This window comes from Chelonia mydas, chromosome 23 (assembly GCF_015237465.2).
Source record: "Chelonia mydas isolate rCheMyd1 chromosome 23, rCheMyd1.pri.v2, whole genome shotgun sequence".
NCBI classification, from domain to species: Eukaryota; Metazoa; Chordata; order Testudines; family Cheloniidae; genus Chelonia; species Chelonia mydas.
The window spans coordinates 2,324,965-2,342,278 of NC_051263.2; the positions used below are offsets into that span (position 1 = coordinate 2,324,965).

At 56.8% G+C, this 17,314-nt stretch overlaps 1 protein-coding gene across 1 annotated transcript; it reads left to right on the forward strand.

The window, feature by feature from the left end:
- The first annotated feature begins 1,144 nt into the window (after positions 1 to 1,144).
- Positions 1,145 to 17,314, forward strand: KPTN (kaptin, actin binding protein). The gene is made up of 12 exons (XM_043534476.1): positions 1,145 to 1,570; positions 3,982 to 4,064; positions 5,107 to 5,191; positions 7,169 to 7,223; positions 8,279 to 8,354; positions 9,387 to 9,460; positions 9,971 to 10,080; positions 11,227 to 11,322; positions 11,826 to 11,892; positions 12,383 to 12,518; positions 14,451 to 14,660; positions 16,676 to 17,314. Exons 1-12 carry the CDS (start codon positions 1,201 to 1,203, stop codon positions 16,805 to 16,807), a joined length of 1,494 nt encoding a protein of 497 aa, XP_043390411.1. The 5' UTR covers positions 1,145 to 1,200; the 3' UTR covers positions 16,808 to 17,314.

Consider the following 17,314-nt stretch of genomic DNA (forward strand, 5'->3'; position numbering starts at 1 on the left):
GCAGATATAACACAGACTTTAGCATAGAAATCTCTTCTTGTATCACAGCTGTGTTGAACCCTGAATTCAGCCAGGCTGGACCCTCTCTTTACCCTCCAAACCATCCCCACTGCTGCGGAAAAAGTGAGCTACACCAGTGATTGCGCTTTGTGTCTTGTCAGGTAGAAGTTTAGACCCTTTTTGAGTTTATTCTGAGTGGAGAATGCCTGTTGTTGCAAAGGCGTCACGTCACTTCTCGCCTGCTGCAGTGTGAGGGCAGGGCACCAGCATGGAAACTGAGGCAAGATGGTGGACCTGTTCCCTTTCTGTATGTTGAGAGTTTGTCGTAAATGCTTCCCTCTCTTCCTGCCCAGTGTGTGTGTGGGGTGGGGAAAGCTGGGTGTGTTTCTGTCCGGAGCACTCCCTTGTCTGGGGGCAAGTGACTACCCTTAACCTTGCCTTGGAGGTGAGTTCAGGGGCTGTTTTGAGTACCCCTCCCACTGTCATGCCCCCTAGAGAGAGGCTGCCCTGATACTCTTGGGGGGGGGGGAGGGGTGCCCCTAGTCCTGCCCCTTCTGTGGGGGCAGATGCCCTTCATGTCCTTTTCCCCCCTCATGGGTACGGAACTATAGTGTGCCCTGCCCCAAGGGGGTGTGGGTGGCAGCCCCTGCCCCATGGAAAGGGTTACTACTCTATGCCTGCACACGGGAGGGGGATTACTCTGAGCGCCCCTTCCCCCTAGGTGTGGGGCACCTGCCCTTGGTGCCCTAACCCTCCGTGTATGTGTGAGGGGCTGCCCTGAGTCCTCCCTGCCCCCTCGAGGAGCTGGCCCTTCCATCCCCTGCCCCATGGGGGGGCTGCCCCAGGTGACCGTTCTGTCCCCTCCCCCGAGAGGGGGCGTGGCCGCCTTGCCCCTGGGGGGAGCTGCCTCACGTGACCCCTTCCAGCTTCTGCCCCATGGGGCGACTTCCCCATCCCCTACCCCATGGGGACACGGCTCCCCTGCTGCTCCGCGGGCGCCATTTTGGCTCCGGGCACCTTGCCCTGCCCGGCCTCGTGACGTCACCCGCGGCGACGCTGGCGCCGGTCGCTGCGCGAGGCCCGCCCACCTGGCCGAGCTGCCCCCGCGAGCGCCTGCCCGGCCGGCCAGGACCCCTCCGCGGGGAGGTGTCCGCTGAGCTGCCTGACCCGGGAGGGCGGGTGGCCGCGGGACGAGGGGGCATGGAGCCGCCTCAGCCCCCGGGGGCGCGCCGGGGCTGCCCGTTGCCGGAGGACAGCTTCACCCGCCTGGCCTCCCAGAGCAACGTCTACGGGCTGGCGGCGCTGGCCGGGGGCGGCCCGGGCCGCGGGGCCGGCGGGCGGGGGGGCCCGCGGCGGGAGGCGGGGCTGGAGGCGGCGGGCGGGCCCGGGCCCGGGCCCGGGCCCGGGCCCGGGCCCGAGGGCGCGGCGGGCCCCGGGCGAGCCTGCGGCGGGGGCCCCAGGGGGCTCCTGGTGGCCACCCTGAAGGGGAAGGTGATTTACTTCCGCTACCAGGATCTGCGGCAGAAATTGCGGCCGGTGGCCCGGGAGCTGCAGTTCACCTACATCCCCGGTGAGAGGGGCCGGGGTCACTCTGGGGTCAGGGGTCACGGGGGGTGGGTGGCCAGGGGGCTGCAGTTCACCTACATCCCCGGTGAGAGGGGCCGGGGGTCACTCTGGGGTCAGGGGTCACGCGGGGTGGGTGGCCAGGGGGCTGCAGTTCACCTACATCCCCGGTGAGAGGGGTCAGGGGTCACTCTGGGGTCAGGGGTCACGCGGGGTGGGTGGCCAGGGGGCTGCAGTTCACCTACATCCCCGGTGAGAGGGGTCGGGGTCACTCTGGGGTCAGGGGTCACGTGGGGGTGGGTGGCCCGGGGGCTGCAGTTCACCTACATCCCCGGTGAGAGGGGCCGGGGGTCACTCTGGGGTCAGGGGTCACGCGGGGTGGGTGGCCGGGGGCTGCAGTTCACCTACATCCCCGGTGAGAGGGGTCAGGGGTCACTCTGGGGTCAGGGGTCACGGGGGGTGGGTGGCCAGGGGGCTGCAGTTCACCTACATCCCCGGTGAGAGGGGTCAAGGGTCACTCTGGGGTCAGGGGTCACGTGGGGGTGGGTGGCCAGGGGGCTGCAGTTCACCTACATCCCCGGTGAGAGGGGCCGGGGGTCGTTCTGGGGTCGGGGGTCACGCGGGGTGGGTGGCCCGGTAGCTGCAATTCACCTACATCCCCGGTGAGAGGGGCCGGGGGTCACTCTGGGGTCAGGGGTCACGTGGGGGTGGGTGGCCCGGGGGCTGCAGTTCACCTACATCCCCGGTGAGAGGGGCCGGGGGTCACTCTGGGGTCAGAGGTCACGCGGGGTGGGTGAACCGGGAGCTGCAGTTCACCTACATCCCCGGTGAGAGGGGTCAGGGGTCACTCTGGGGTCAGGGGTCACGCGGGGTGGGTGGCCAGGGGGCTGCAGTTCACCTACATCCCCGGTGAGAGGGGCCGGGGGTCGTTCTGGGGTCAGGGGTCACGCGGGGTGGGTGGCCCGGGAGCTGCAGTTCACCCACATCCCCGGTGAGAGGGGTCAGGGGTCACTCTGGGGTCAGGGGTCACGTGGGGGTGGGTGGCCCGGGGGCTGCAATTCACCCACATCCCCGGTGAGAGGGGCCAGGGGTCGTTCTGGGGTCAGGGGTCACGCGGGGTGGGTAGCCCCGGGGGCTGCAGTTCACCCACATCCCCGGTGAGAGGGGTCAGGGGTCACTCTGGGGTCAGGGGTCACGCGGGGTGGGAGGCCCGGGAGCTGCAGTTCACCTACATCCCTGGTGAGAGGGGTCAGGGGTCATTCTGGGGTCAGGGGTCACGTGGGGGTGGGTGGCCGGGGGCTGCAGTTCACCTACATCCCCGGTGAGAGGGGTCAGGGGTCGTTCTGGGGTCAGGGGTCACGCGGGGTGGGTGGCCAGGGGGCTGCAGTTCAGCTACATCCCCGGTGAGAGGGGCCGGGGGTCGTTCTGGGGTCAGGGGTCACATGGGGTGGGTGGCCCCGGGGGCTGCAGTTCACCCACATCCCCGGTGAGAGGGGTCAGGGGTCATGTGGGGGTGGGTGGCCCGGGGGCTGCAGTTCACCTACATCCCCGGTGAGAGGGGCTGGGGGTCATTCTGGGGTCAGGGGTCACGTGGGGGTGGGTGGCCAAGGGAATTGCGAAAAAACCAGGAGTATTTGTGGCACCTTAGAGACTAACAAATTTATTTGAGCATAAGCTTTCGTGAGCTACAGCTCACTTCATCGGAACTGCAGTGCGCCTATATCCCTGGTGAGAGGGGTCAGGGGGTCATTCTGGGGTTGGGGGCGCTTCAGTTCACCTCCATTCCTGGGGAGAGGGGTTAGGGAGCACACTCAGGTTGGGGTGAGTCCACCCGAGGTGGGTGACAGGGACCTTTTCAGTTATTTCCTTGGTGCGAAAGGTCAGATTAGGAGCAGAGGGAGGGTCTGGTAGTCATTGTTAGGTCAGGGGGCTGGGAGTCAGGACTCCTGGGTTTTGGGAGAGGAGTGAGGTTTTGAGGTTAGAACAGGGAACGGGGACTCCTGGGTTCTGTTCCTAGCTTTCCTGAGGATTCTTTGTGTGGCCTTGGACCTGTGTCTCAGTTTCTCTCTGTCTCTGGAATGAGGATAATGGGACTGATCTTTGTAAATTGCTTTGAGATCCTCCCTCTGGTGCAATGTAGCCATTGTTTTTAAAGGCACCTGAGAGGTTATGGAAAAACACTCTTTGTTTGTATAAGGCCTGCAAACAGGAGTCAAGTATTGTGCAAAGTTTATTATTATTGCATTAAACTTTGTGACCTTTGGCAAAAATCTAAACTGTTAATCTAAAATGGTAAACTCTGCAAGGCAGGGACTGTTATTTTAGTCTGTGCTTGTACAACCCTAGCACCATGGGGATCTGTTCCCTGGTACAAATAATAGTAACCAGTTGTGTCAATGATTTATTGTTTCTTGGCAGTTGATGCTGAGATTGTCTCGATTGACACTTTCAGCAAGTCGCCGCCGAAGAGGGGTCTCGTGGTGGGAATAACTTTCATTAAGGTACCTGCTTTTCCTTTCCTGCCCTCCGCTTTCTTCAACAGGTGGAGTTTGTTGCATTTTAAAGTGTATGTAGCTCTGTGGAAGGTGCTGGAGTGAAATCCCTGAGGATGTAGCGAGCAACAAAACTGATTCATCCCAGTCAGTAGCAGGGCAAACTTCTACACTGCGTACGCAGTCCTGCCATGTGTCCTGGGTGCAGATCTAATCTATCTAACTCCATGCACATCTGTCTAAGCTAGCGACCTAATATGATCCTCATTACTGTAGTGTCTGAGCTCCTCAGTGTCTTTAATGTGCTTATTCTTACAACACTCCTGTGAGGTATATCCATGCTATTATCCTCAGTGTACAGATAGGCAGTGGAGACCCAGAGAGGCTAAATGACTTAGATGCCCAATTGCCGCTGACTTTCAATTGGATTTGGGTGCCTAAGTCCCTTAGGCTCATGAAAAATCTCAGTCCAAATTCTTGGCTTCTTTGCTGAGACAGCTAGCATGAAAAAGGTCTGAGACCTGCTCTGTGCCTCAGTTTTCCCTTCTGTAAAATGGAGATAATTATACCACCCTCCTTTGGAAAATGCTTTGAGATCTACTGATGGAAAGTGCTTGATGTTACATAGGCCACTGAACCAGCTGTTATTCCCATGACAGTGACAGCTTTGAGCCCCTGATTAGCTGCCTATTCTACAGGCCGGTATTGTTCCCTTGTACTCCTCAGTCCAGGTCCATCTGTTGTCTCTAGTGAGATAATTAGACTGTAAGCTTTGTGGGGCAGGGAGTGTGGTTTTGTTCTGAGTTTCTGCCTAGCGCCGTGGCATGCTGGTCCGTGACCAGGGGTCCTAGATAATAAATAATAGCAGAGGGCTAGGATTTAGACTCCATTGTTGGCCCCCAGAACTGTCCGTTCCCTTAAGGAAATGGTATGATAATGTGTCCTTTTAAAAATGTTGTGCTTTGAAATGAACCCCACAGGTTCTGTTACTCCCTAAGCTAACATCGCTGATGATCCTCAGACGGGTTCCTCTTTCCCTCTCTCTCTCCAGGACTCTGGAGATAAAGCGAGTCCGTTTCTGAACATTTATTGTGACTATGAGCCTGGATCGGAATATAACCTGGACTCCATCGCACGTAAGTAACCAAGCTAACGTCTGACCTCTGACCCCTGTGCTGTTCTCTGGTGGGAGCGGGGCAGCAGAGAGTAAATATAATTGGCCTCCTGCAGTCAACCCAAGGGCTGCGATCTTGTCACATCTTACAAGCTAAGCCGCATCAGCCTGGCTCAGTGCTTAGCTGGGGGACCTCTAGGGAAAACACAGGTGCTGCAGGGAGTGGTGTTGATGACTCAACTGGGAGTGCTCTGAAGGGTGGGCGCTCTCCCCTGTGAGGCACCCTCTTTCAGAGAAGACCTAACTGAAATCTGGCCAGTTACAGGTTGCAAAAGGTCCCCACACGCTTTCCCTAAAGCTCTGGTTGTCATCCCTGGGGTCCTGGCCAATGTGAGTAATGGTATTGTCTTCCTAAAGTTCCCACGTTTGTTCCAGTTGCGGAACTTTCTGCCCTTCCGAGCAGGGACTGTCCCTTCCTGTATGTCTGTACGGCCTCTGGCATGATGGGCTCTGGCTTGTGGGCGCTGCTGTAATCCAAATAATAAACCACAGATAACAGTTGCAATGCTATGGCAGTTCTGTGTGTGGTTGAACAGCTGCTGTAGCCCACCCAAGAGGTGGCTGCATTTTAGTGGTAGGTGAGTTACCCTTGGGGATTCTGCAGGCTGACAGGTGCTGAAAAATGTTCCAGAGATGAAGATTTTGTTCCAGAGATGAAGATCTTTAAGTTACTTCAGAGAATTCTTGCTAGAACTGGCTGCCTAGTGTAACTTCTGCTGGTGCACCCATCCTTCAATCAGATTAAATGTACTGTCTGCAGAACTGAGCTGGGTGGCCGGGATTTTAACACTGTTGCAATCCTCATCTTGAAGACACTTATGGATTTATTCGGGTCCTCCTGTCGTCTTACTATGGAAACATGTTAAAAAGGAAATAGTATCAGGAGGCTCTTGTTAAATTTTAGGCCCTTCAGCTTTCCTAGAATCCTGGGTAGATCCCTCTCCCCTCTTTAATTCCTGCTACGTCCCGTTTAGCCCATAGCTAGGGGAGGAGGGCAGGGGGCAGTGCAAGATTGACAGAATGACTGTCTGTTCCCCAGCCTAATTTGAATTATGAATATTATGGTACTGCCTAGAGACCCCAACTGAGATTAGGGCCCCCGTTGTACCAGGCACTGCCCCAGACCCTGACCAAGGTCAGGCCCCATTTGTGCCAGGCGCTGCACAGACCCCGACCGAGATCAGGGACCCATTGTGCCAGGCGCTGCCCAGATCCTGACCAAGATCAGGTCCCCATTGTGCCGGGCGCTGCACATGCACCTAGTAAGAGACAGTCCCTACCCCAAAGAGCGTACAGGCTAACAGCCAGGGCAGCCAAACAGTAAGCTGAAGGAAGTATTGTCACCCTCATTTTATCCGTTCACAGCCCGCTTTGAACCCTGTTGCATATTGGAAAAAATCTGTGAACCTTAAGAAAAGCTATTTTGAGGGGTGGGGAGGTGTCTGTGTCTCAGAAACCCCTTTGTCGCATGACCCCCAATACGGCTCACTAGCCTATCCTGCGCCCCCATGAGGCACACCACATTCCTGTTCAATCTAAGTTCCCCTGCCGATTTTAGAGGACATAGAAGAGTCGAGCTTGAAACAGAAAGCTGACTGTAACCTTAACTCTAGCTGCCCTGTCACTGCTCTCCAGTGAGGGCGTGAGGCCTGGAGAGGTGCCGTGATTTGCCAGGGTCACACAGCGAGCCTGTGGCAGCGCTGGGAGTTGAGTGCTGATCTCTTAGATCCCTGGCCACACGGGCATCTAGTGCTTCCTTTGAGATGGGGGTTAAAGCGTCGATTTCAGGAATGCTAAACTTCAAAGCAGGTCCTCTGGGCCACAGCCTCTGACTCTCGGAGAGTCTGTGGTGCGATTTGTGGTGGTGTTTTGTTAGAGAACCGGCAGGTAATTCTGTGTCCGATTTATCTTCTTACTCATCTCTGTTCTTCCCCTCCAGAAAGCTGCTTGAACCTGGAGCTGCAGTTCACCCCATTCCAGCTGTACCATGCGGAGTACGTATATCGCTCCGCCATTCTCTTTTCTTCCCATACACGAGCCTGTGAGCTCACACTAGCAATCACCGCTCCACGTGGCATGATCGTCCATCCCCCCAGCCCCTCTCTGCTTTAAACATCAGCTGTAAAAAAGACATTGAAGACTCTGGGATTTGTCATCCTGTCTTTCAGGGCCCGGGTGTGTCTAGTATGTAGAACGGGCATGGTCGGTTGGGCAGTTGTGCAGAACAAGGCGGGTGATCCGGGAAAGGCATTTCAGAAACACGCAGGGGTGGCTTCCAGTCTCCGTGACCCTTGGGCAGTGGAGTTTACAGTTGTGACGAGAGCGGTCACTGATGCAGGGAATGGGGCATTGTGGGACAGCGGCTGGAGGACTGTTAGGATTAGCGCAGGTCGCACAGTGTCGATGCTCGCCCTGCCTCGATCTTGGTAGGTTGGCCATCATGCCAGACTGCCTGGGGAGGTGGTTGGACTGCGTTGCTGTAACGGGGCGTTTATGACAGCCAGAGACAAATGGAAGTGTAGACACAGGCGCAAATAGGGTGATGCAGGCAGCTTACATTAACCTACGTTTTTAGGTGTAGACCAGACCTAGGATTGTTCATGCTCCTTAAAGATCCGATAGCACTTTTCTTGAGAGTTAGGCGTGTCAGCCCTGGGCGGTATCCAGTCCAAATTCCATCCCAGGGAAACTCCATTCTGCGTTCCTAAATTCCCTTTGCAATTTCATTTCTCCTCCCCCGTCCTAACCTACCTACTGGCACTGCCATTCACGGTTAAAGAGTCACAGCGTTCCACCCCAGAGCTGGCTGCATTGCAGGGGCGGTGGACTGTGTGTGCTGGATCCCGAAGTGCTAAACACCCTCCAGTCCTGCTGAAGTCCCTGAGAATCAGGGTGCTCAGCACCATTCAGAACCAGGCCCGTGCGAAGCGCTTTGGGATCCATTGGCAGCAAAGTCTTTCCTCCAGCGGCACCTTTCCCACAGCTGGGTCCTCAAGTGTGTGGAATCGCCACTTCTCCTGGTAATTATTTTCCTTTTCTGCTCTTCTAGAGTCCATGTTGGAGACCAGCCAGAGACAGTCTTTCTGCTGAGTGGGAACGACCCCTGCATTCACCTGTACAAAGAGGTGAGATCAGTGCCCAGGAGGAGCCACCTGCTGCTGGGTTCTGCCCTGGTACAGAGCCATGTGCTCTGGAAGTCACTTGGAGAACAATTGATTCCTGTGTGGCCTGGCGCCTTTCCTCTCCAACACAGGGATTACTTACCTTCACTAAAATGCAGCCACCTCTGGAATAGGGTGGGGCAGCTGATAACATGGGGATCCCTCACGCAGGGCTGCCATGCAGCTGCCTCTGGAGTGGGGTGGGGCAGCACTCGCTCACGCAGTGCCAAATGTGGCCCCCAAAGGGGTGAGGTCTGGCAACTGTTCTCCAGCCATCTCTACAGCACTTTAGGACAGGAAATGGGGGATTCTGTGCTGACCTGCATAACACCGGCTGAAGAATTTCCCCCTGTTCTTTCTGCCTCCAGCTCATAGCTTGTGGCAGAGCTCTTAGGAAGAGATGTCCTGTCTCGAGAGAGAGACTCCAAGTGCTGAGAATCCACCATGGCCCTTCGTTGCTTCTCTAATACTCAGAGCCCCGCCCTGTTGCACTTGCATTGCACCCTGAGGCTCTCTTCCCCTCCCCGGGGCCTCACACGGCTGGGAGCTCGTTGTGTGACACCCGGTGCAGGTTCACTTCCTTCCCAGAGATGCAGGGCTGCTGGTATCTGCGCTGGGGAAGGACTGTGTGCGCTATCCCTTTAAAAAAAAGAAGTTCCATGTGGTTATAGCAAAGCGTTGCCTAGTACTCTCCGTCAGTAGATCCTACAGCACTTTACAGAGGAGGTTGGTCTCATCATCCCTTTTGGGATGGGGAAACTGAGGCACAGGGAAAGAGAAGTGACTTTGCCCAAGGTCGCCCAGCAGGCCAATGGCAGAGCTGGAAATAGATCCCGGGTCTCCTGAGTCTGTGTGGTGTTCCAACCACTAGGCCATGCTGCCTCAAAGGCACACTGGGGCAGGTTCAATGGGAGACACTGGGGGCCCATCCCAGTTAATCTGAGCTCAGTGTCTGGCCGGGCCTGGACTGATGACGGGACCGTTTCCCCCTTGCAGAACGAAGGCTTGCACCAGTTCGAGGAGCAGCCCGTGCAGAACCTCTTCCCGGAGCTCCAGGAGCTGCCCAGCAAGTAGGAGAAATGGTTTGTTAGGGGTGCATTCTCCCGGGGGGCTGAGTGGCAGGGTGGGGGAGGAGGAGTCTGTGTTAGCGGGGTGGGGCAGAGGCCAGATCCCCCGATCGGTCTCACTCCATTGGAGCAGAGACTTCCATTTGACACCAGCTGCGGCTCTAACCCACGGTTTATACCCCGATAACACCAGTGGTTCCCAGCCTTTCCCACGCTCCGTCGCCCGCCCCGCCTAGCCGGACCTCCTCCCCCGCTGTAGCAAGTGGGAAGTGTGGTCGCGATCTCCGCGCTGTTGGCCACCCTTAAAGATGGCTCAGCCTAGTGCTCACATGCAAGGGCTTCCTGCTGCTACTCTCAGCCCTGCGGCCCCTGGTCCCCCCGACACGTTCTCCTCCTTCCCCGCCGTATTCTCTCTCCCTGCCTTTTCCTTTCCTCTCCCACCTCCCCCTCCTCGGGGCAGCATCCCCTGCCCCCGGCGGCGCACAGCCCCACGTCTTGTGTTTCCCCCCGCAGCGTGCTGTGGCTGGACGTCTGCAACATCCCTGGCTCAGGCCAGCGTCTCACAGCCTTTGGGTGCCAGAGTGGCTACGTCCGGGTGGCCCAGGTGGAGCAGGCCAGCAGAGGTGAGCCGGGGCTGCCCTTCCAAGGGCACGCAAGACATCAGTGGGTTAGCTGGGTGTGATGGGTTCCCCCCATGGTGCCACCTGGAACTGGGGTACCGCTGAGCCCTCTGACCCACCAGCCTGGGCTCCCTCTCTCACTGAGCTGCTGTGACAAGCTGCAGACCTGCTCCTGGTCCTACACTTCCACCAGCATTCACACAGGTAGGGACACACCCAGCTGCAGTTACCTGCAGGCTTTCTGGCTAGCCACTGCACGAACCAAGAGTAGAAAGGCTACAGCCAAAATAACCACCAGCTTCCCAAGCTAGGATCCAAGGGCTGTGCCATTCTGCCCTGGTCCAAACCCCAACCAGTATGAATTTTATTATCCAGTTCGCCTTCCCCTCAATGTGGAGAGGATTAGGCAACAGCCTTTGTCCCTTAAGCTATGTTTTCCCATGTTCTCCCACTCAAACTCACTGGTTTAGATAAAGCAAAAACAAGCTTATTAACTACAAAAGATAGATTTTAAGTGATTATAAGTCATAGCAAACAGATCAAAGCAGATTACCTGGTAAATAAACAAAAACGCAAACTGTCTAACACAGTAGTTAGATTGAATATGAATTAGCTCGAGAAGGAGGGGAACTCATCTGAACCGAGGTTCTGCACAGCCCTGGGGAGTGGACTGTGGGAGCTTCCTGCTACACCCCTCGGGACAGGGGCTTGGCCAGACAGGATCTGATGGGCATTCCCATCTCTGCTGGGAGTTGGAGATTTCGAAGCCGTTTCCATCCCGAATTGGGACAAAAAGTCAAAATCCCCCCTCAGATTTCACAGCCTGACAAACCAAAACCAAAACGAATCTGGGTTCAGGTCAGTGGAAACGTTTTGTTAATTTCCAAACGTTTCGATTGCAACCAATTTTTTTTTAACCCTTTATTTAGTGTAAACTACGTTAAATTTTAAACCCACACCCCCTATCCCACGCCCCAACTTTTCTGAAACATTTAAACTTTTTTTTCAGTTGGGAAATTCGTCAAAACTGATCCTTTCCCGCTAATGGTTTTGGTGACCCGGTGGGAGAACATTTTGTCCAAAAAGTCCCACCCAGCTGTCGCCTGGTCGCCCGCCTTGCCCTCAGCGCCCTGTGTCTCTCCGTTGCAGAGGTGCTGCAGAGCTGGAGCATTCAGCAGGACGGCCCCATCTCCAAGGTCCTGCTGTTCACGCTGCCGTCCCCCGGGGGTGACCCTGCCCAGAATGGTAAGCGCGAAGGGAGCTGGGGGTGGGAGGCGTGGCTTAGATTTGACCAAGCGGACGTTGGGGGGGTTCATTTGTAACTCACGGGGTGCTCTGTGGGGTCTGATGCACTTTAACCCTTGCAGCGCAGAGTACAGAATGCTTTCCCTCGCCCTCGCAAACAGACCCAGCCCCCTCCCTCGCTCCGGTTTCCAGTCCTTTGGGGCTGCCTGGGGTTCAGGTGGGTTAGCTCACAACCACTTGTTCTGTGCCCCTAAATCTTGGGGGGCACATTTCGGGGTGGTTCAGGCCACTGGAGTCCTGCTTCCCGCTTCGCTTGTCCCCAGCAATGGAGTCAGGCTGAAGCAAGGCAGCAGGTGGAGTGGGGTCGAGGAGGGCCCAGATGAGCTTGCCTGGCAGATGCGGAGAGGGAAGCTGCCCAGAGCTCTGCAATGGCTGGGAGCCAAGCGTTAGCCCGCTGGCTGGTGTGTCTCCCCGTCACCACCTGCCCTGTCTGCTCCCACTAGGTAATGCAGGCGACCAGGGCTACAGTGTTCTCGTCACTAGCACCATCGAGCTGTCCGTGGTATACAGGTCAGTGCTGGGGGCTGGGACGTGCCAAGACGTGCTTTGCCGGCGTCCCACCATGGGGCCCTTTCCACACCCTGGCTGGGGATGACCGGGTCGTGAGGGCAGAGTGAGCTTGGCGTTGAGCATCGGAGAGCCGCTGTGGCCTGGCTGGCTCGGGGGCAGGTCTCTTCCCGCCAGCTCACCTGCAGCTTGGAGCGGCAGGATCCCCAGTCTCGTGCGCACCTACGAGCGCAGAATGCACGGCCTTTGCTCCCCTCCAGCTCCGTTGGAGACGAGGCCGTGACCAGGAGGGGAACAGCTCGCCTAGCCCAGCAACAGGCAGCCTTTCCCGGAGCCAGGGTCCCCCCCGAGGAGCCTTCCTCAGTCCTGACCCTAACCCAGGCTACCTGGGGGGCGATTTGAGATGCAGTGTGGCCCAGGGCGTAGGGGGCTGGGCCGGGCCTCGGGAGATCCCTGCTCTGTGTTTGGTAACTTCCCCCACCATGCCCCCCAGGAACGTCCTGACCCATGGGCTGGCAGACCAGCTGACCCTGCCAGCCAGTGACCGGCATGACAGCGTGCTCTGTGCCCTGGTGACGGACATCGATTTCGACGGAGCGCCCGAGATACTCCTGGGCACATACGGACAGGTAGGTGGAGGGGCACGGCAGGCTGCTGGAGGTGGGCTGCTGCTTCCCTGTCTGCATGGTGAAACCCACTGAAACGGGCTGGTCTAGGGCTGACCCCAGGCAGGGAGCGAGAGCATGTGTCAGGTGGGATCCGCTGTGTGAATCTGTGATAGGGGCACTGAGGGATTGGCCAGTCCCAGCTGCTTCAGAGGAAGGTGGCCTGGCCCTTTTACCAGGCTGAGTCCAGGGGGCAGAAGCTCCCTGTGAATGGGGGGCATAGGGGTAATAGAGGGAGTTAGGGGAGGTACTGAGACTCTGCCAGGTGGGGGAGAGGGTCAGCTGGCTCCAGGCAGGGAAGGGGGGGTCCTGGGGGTTTCTACCTGCTCTCAGGCCTGTGACACTTCCCTGGGTCCCACTCTCGCCTCCATCGTCCCCCACCTCCATGCTGGGCATGCATGAGTTTACGCTGGGGTGGCGCTCCCACAGTATTTCCACCTCCTGGTTCTGCTGGCCCTGGGTCATGTGACTCAGGTTCAGGGCTGCTGGGAGATCATAGAATCATACCGTAGCATCATCGAAATGTCGGGCTGGAAGGGACCTCGAGAGGGCATTGCATCCAGCCCCCTGCACTGAGCCAGGGTCAAGTGAACCTAGACTAACCCAGACAGGGGTTTGCCTAACCTGGTATTAAATCCTCCAGTGACAGGGAATCCACAACCTCCCTGGGTCACCTGTCCCAGAGCTTAACTGTCCTTAGAGTTAGAAAGTTTGTCCTAATATCCAAACCTAGATCTCCCTTGCTGCCAGTTAAGCCCGTTACCCCTTGTCCTACCAGCAGTGGACACAGAGAACAGTTGATCGCCGTCCTCTTTGTACCAGCCTTGAAGACTATTCTCAGGTTCCCCCTCACTCTGTTCTCCAGACTAGACGTGCTCAGTTTTTTTTTAACCTCTCCTCCTAGGTCAGGTGTTTTAAACCTTTTCTCATTGTTGTTGCTCTCCTCTGGGCTCTCTCCAGTTTGTCCACATCTTTAGTAAAGTGTGTTCTCCAGCGCTGAGCAGAGCGGGACAGTTACCTCCCGGGTTTTATGCGCGACACTCCTGTTAACACACCCCGGAATGCTATTCACTTTTTTCACAACTGCATCACATGATTGACACATATTCGATTTGTGATCCCCTCTAACCCTCAGCTCTGTTTCAGCCATATGACCCCCTAGCCAGATATAAAGGGCAGCCGGAGTTCAGAGAAAGATTCAAAGGAGCGGGGGAGCTGTGGCAGCTGGTCTGTGTGGAGGATGGGAGCCCTCGGGAGGGGTCTCCTGAGCTGGTGAGCCTGCAGACAGAAGTTGGGCGTGCCTGGTTTTAAGTTGAACTGTCTTAGGATAAAAAGTAGAAAGCCCCAGGTTGTGGTGATTTTGTTTGGCTGCAGAATTGGGGAAACTGAGGCAGTGTCCGGTTGAGTACCAGATAAGGCGAGACCCTGTTACGCCCCCTAGTGGCTAGAGCTCAGCTCATGCCCCAAAGCAGGAAAATCTCTAGCCCTGCCAAATCCTCACTGTTCTAACGCCGTATTTTCTTGTTAATCACACAAACATCCCTCGTTGAATCCCGCTAAGCTCTTGGCTTCAGTGAAATCACGTGGCAGGGAGTTCTGCTGGCTAACAAGGTTTAAAATGTGTGTGTGTGTTTCCTGTGCACCTGTGCCTGCCTTCTGCTGAAATGGGCCAGTAAATGCCAGGCCTGCTGGAGGAGGGACGGCTGCTCAGAGATGGGGGTTGATAGGAGCTCCCTGGCTCTTTTGCAGATGTTGATCATTTGATGCTGCGCCTGCGTCCCGCTGGGTTACGCCCTCCCCTGCCTGCGCAGCCTGGCCATCATTAGCATGGCCCATCTGTCCACCTGCAAACTTGCCTGCCTGCTTCCCGCATGTTTCTCTCTTCCCCCGTTGCAGGAGCTGCTCTGTTACAAGTACTGGTGCTCGGGAGCGACCGGAGCTGGCGCAGCAGAGGCCGAAGCCTCGTCGCAGCCCGCTGGGGAGTTCCAGCTGCTCTGGAAGCGGAGTTTCCCCAGCCCCCTGCTGTCCATGGAGTACGCAGACCTGACCTGCGACGGGCTCTGTGAGCTGGCTGTGGTGTGTCTGAAGGGGCTGCATGTTCTGCAGGTGAGTTGGCCCCTCTGAGAAGGCCAAGCAGATCTCAGTAGCCCTCCGACTTTAGCTGTCCCAGTGTCCTGGCCAACGATAATGACCTTCTCTCTGGCTGAAAACTCTCCTGTTAGTTGGGCACGGGGTTCTGCCTCACTTCCTGTCCTAAACTGGTGCGTGGGGTTGCTATGCAGATGTTAAACAACTGTCACATCCCAGCCTGGAGGTGGTTACATGCCTGTGGCAGGTGAAGTGATCCTTGCATATGTGGCTTAAATCCTCTGCAATCTTTGGGGATGAAATATACTGCAAGAAATGTGTGAGTAATATTTTAAAGTTAGATTTCTGATGTATCCTTGTGGTCCCTATTTCTGGGAATCGGGTCCCCCACCCTTGCAATTGTGAGATGTTCCACCCTGAGGGAGTCTGCCCCTTTCACTAGCCAATCGGGAGTCTCCCAGAATTCCCAGAGCTGATAAGATCCCCACTGCAGAGCTCTGGGGATGCCAAGCATGGCTGGAGAGGAGGGATGTAGGAAGCTGGTTTTGTTTGACCTCTGCAGACTGTTGAGCCATCTAGTCGGGTATTCCTGCCTTTTCCTGTACTGGCTCTGGTCACTGGTCCATCCAGTCGGGAGGTGCAGCATTCAGCAGTGCCCAGTGCCGGGTACAGAAGATGATTTAGAAAAAAAAAACCTTTCCCAACTTCTGATAGTGTCACAGGCCAACGATATGGGAAGACAGGGGGGATTCCTTGCAGTGATCTGCTGATGCAGTAGATTTGGCTCTTCCTATCTTAGCCGCAAATGTTATTGGTGATAGAAGCGTCGTGATAACTGACCCTCTGATCCGTTGTGCTGTGAACACCACCTCCTGTACCTTCCCACCACACGAAGGAGTATTTCCTTTTATCGTGTCTAGATTCCCTGGGCCTTACCTTGCTGGGAATCCACCGGCGCTTGTATGGGCTGAGGGTAACGAGCTCAGAATTTGTAGCTCAGTCGAGTCCCTTCTCCACTCTGCTCTTTGCCTATTAACGATTCATTTAAAATAGAAACGCCAGCCCCTGCATGCCGGGGAATAGAGAAGGGCAGCAAATGGGGGTGTAAAAACCCCATTTCCAAGTGGTGGCGAATGTCCCCAGCACAGGTGCTGCAGAGCACAGCCAGAATGTTGCATGCAGCAATGGGGAGCTTATCTACCAGGCACTGCTCCAACAGGAGCTGCCCAGGGTCGGGAGGGCCGCCCTAGCCCCGTGGTCCTTGTACTGCAGGTTTTGTCCTCTCGGAGAATCTTCTTGGAGAGCCGCAGTCTCGTAAACAGAGGCAGGAGTTTCTGCCCTTGCTGACTGTAGGAAGGAAGAGGGAGACTGTCTCTAGGGCTGAGAAAAGGCAAACGTCTGAGTTGCCCTAGTCCGGCTCCCCATGGTCGGCCTTAAGAACAGCCGCAAACGCCGCCTGTAAACCCAGCTGTCACAAGGGAAAGGTGCCAGGCCTGAGTCCTGCAGTTTGACATCGGGGTGCAGTCAGAAATGCCAGACGATTTTGCAACGTGCGTTCTGTGCACGACGCACCCCAGGCCGCTTGCCAGAGTTAAAGACACGAGCCAGGATACAGAACAACTAGCAGAGAAAGAAAGAGCAGATCCGTTCAGCGGAGATTGGTTATCATTCTGCTAGCACCTAGGAACCCATTGTGCTGGGAGCTGTCCAGACAAGGAACGCACAAGGCAATCCCTGCCCTAGCGGGCTCACAGCCTGGGAGATTTGACATGACATGGAGCGAGACAGGCGGGCAGGACTGCAGAGGAGAAGATTCTTGTGCGTATGCATGTGCAGGGTTAGCAGAAGCGAGCGCTAGGCCAGTCGAGCGGCAGGAGAGCAGGCCTGTCGGGTCGGCTGAAGTGAGTTCCGGCAGGTGGGCGATATGAGCTGGCTCCTGAAGGAAGTTGGGGTTGTCAGTAGCCGTGCTGTAACCTCTCTGTGCCCGTCCCGCTCACCAGGTCACTGCTTCTCTCCCTTCTCCTCCCACACAGCATAGCCTGAAGCAGACGGCTCAGTGCCTTCTGGAGAGGCTTCGCCAGGAGGTGGCACGGCGGGCGAGCCACAGCCGCGTCTCCCAGCGGTTGCGAGATGCCAGTGCGGACGGGGAAGCAGCAGAGGAATAACTGGGCATGGCCTGCACTCGCCACATCACAGCTGATTTGTGGCCAGCCTGGTTGCAGGATCCTGCTCTCCGCAGGGGCTCTGGGAAGGGCTTGCAGTCAGAGAGGCCCCTTGCCCTGGGAAGGGCCAGGGGGACAATGATGGTGGCGGCAGGGCGAGATCAGGACATGACGGAGGATCCAGCCCTAACGGATCTTCGTCTGTGAGAGTGGAACAGCCAACCAGGAAGCTGTGCTGTAGCCTCCCTGACGTGGACGTGTGCCAGTTCCATGCAGCATATGCCTGGTACACACAGCACGTGCCAGGCACTCCCCTCCTGCGGGGGAGAGCAAAGAACGAACATCGGACTTCTCCAGTCCCTTTGCCCACGCTGTGCCAGCCAGACAGGGGCCAGCCCGTGGCACAAGAGACCCTGAACGGTGACACCGAGGGCCACAGCTGACTTGGATGGATGTTTACATTAACACCCCCCCTCCCCCCTCGCCCGGTCCAGTAAAAGTTCCCATGCA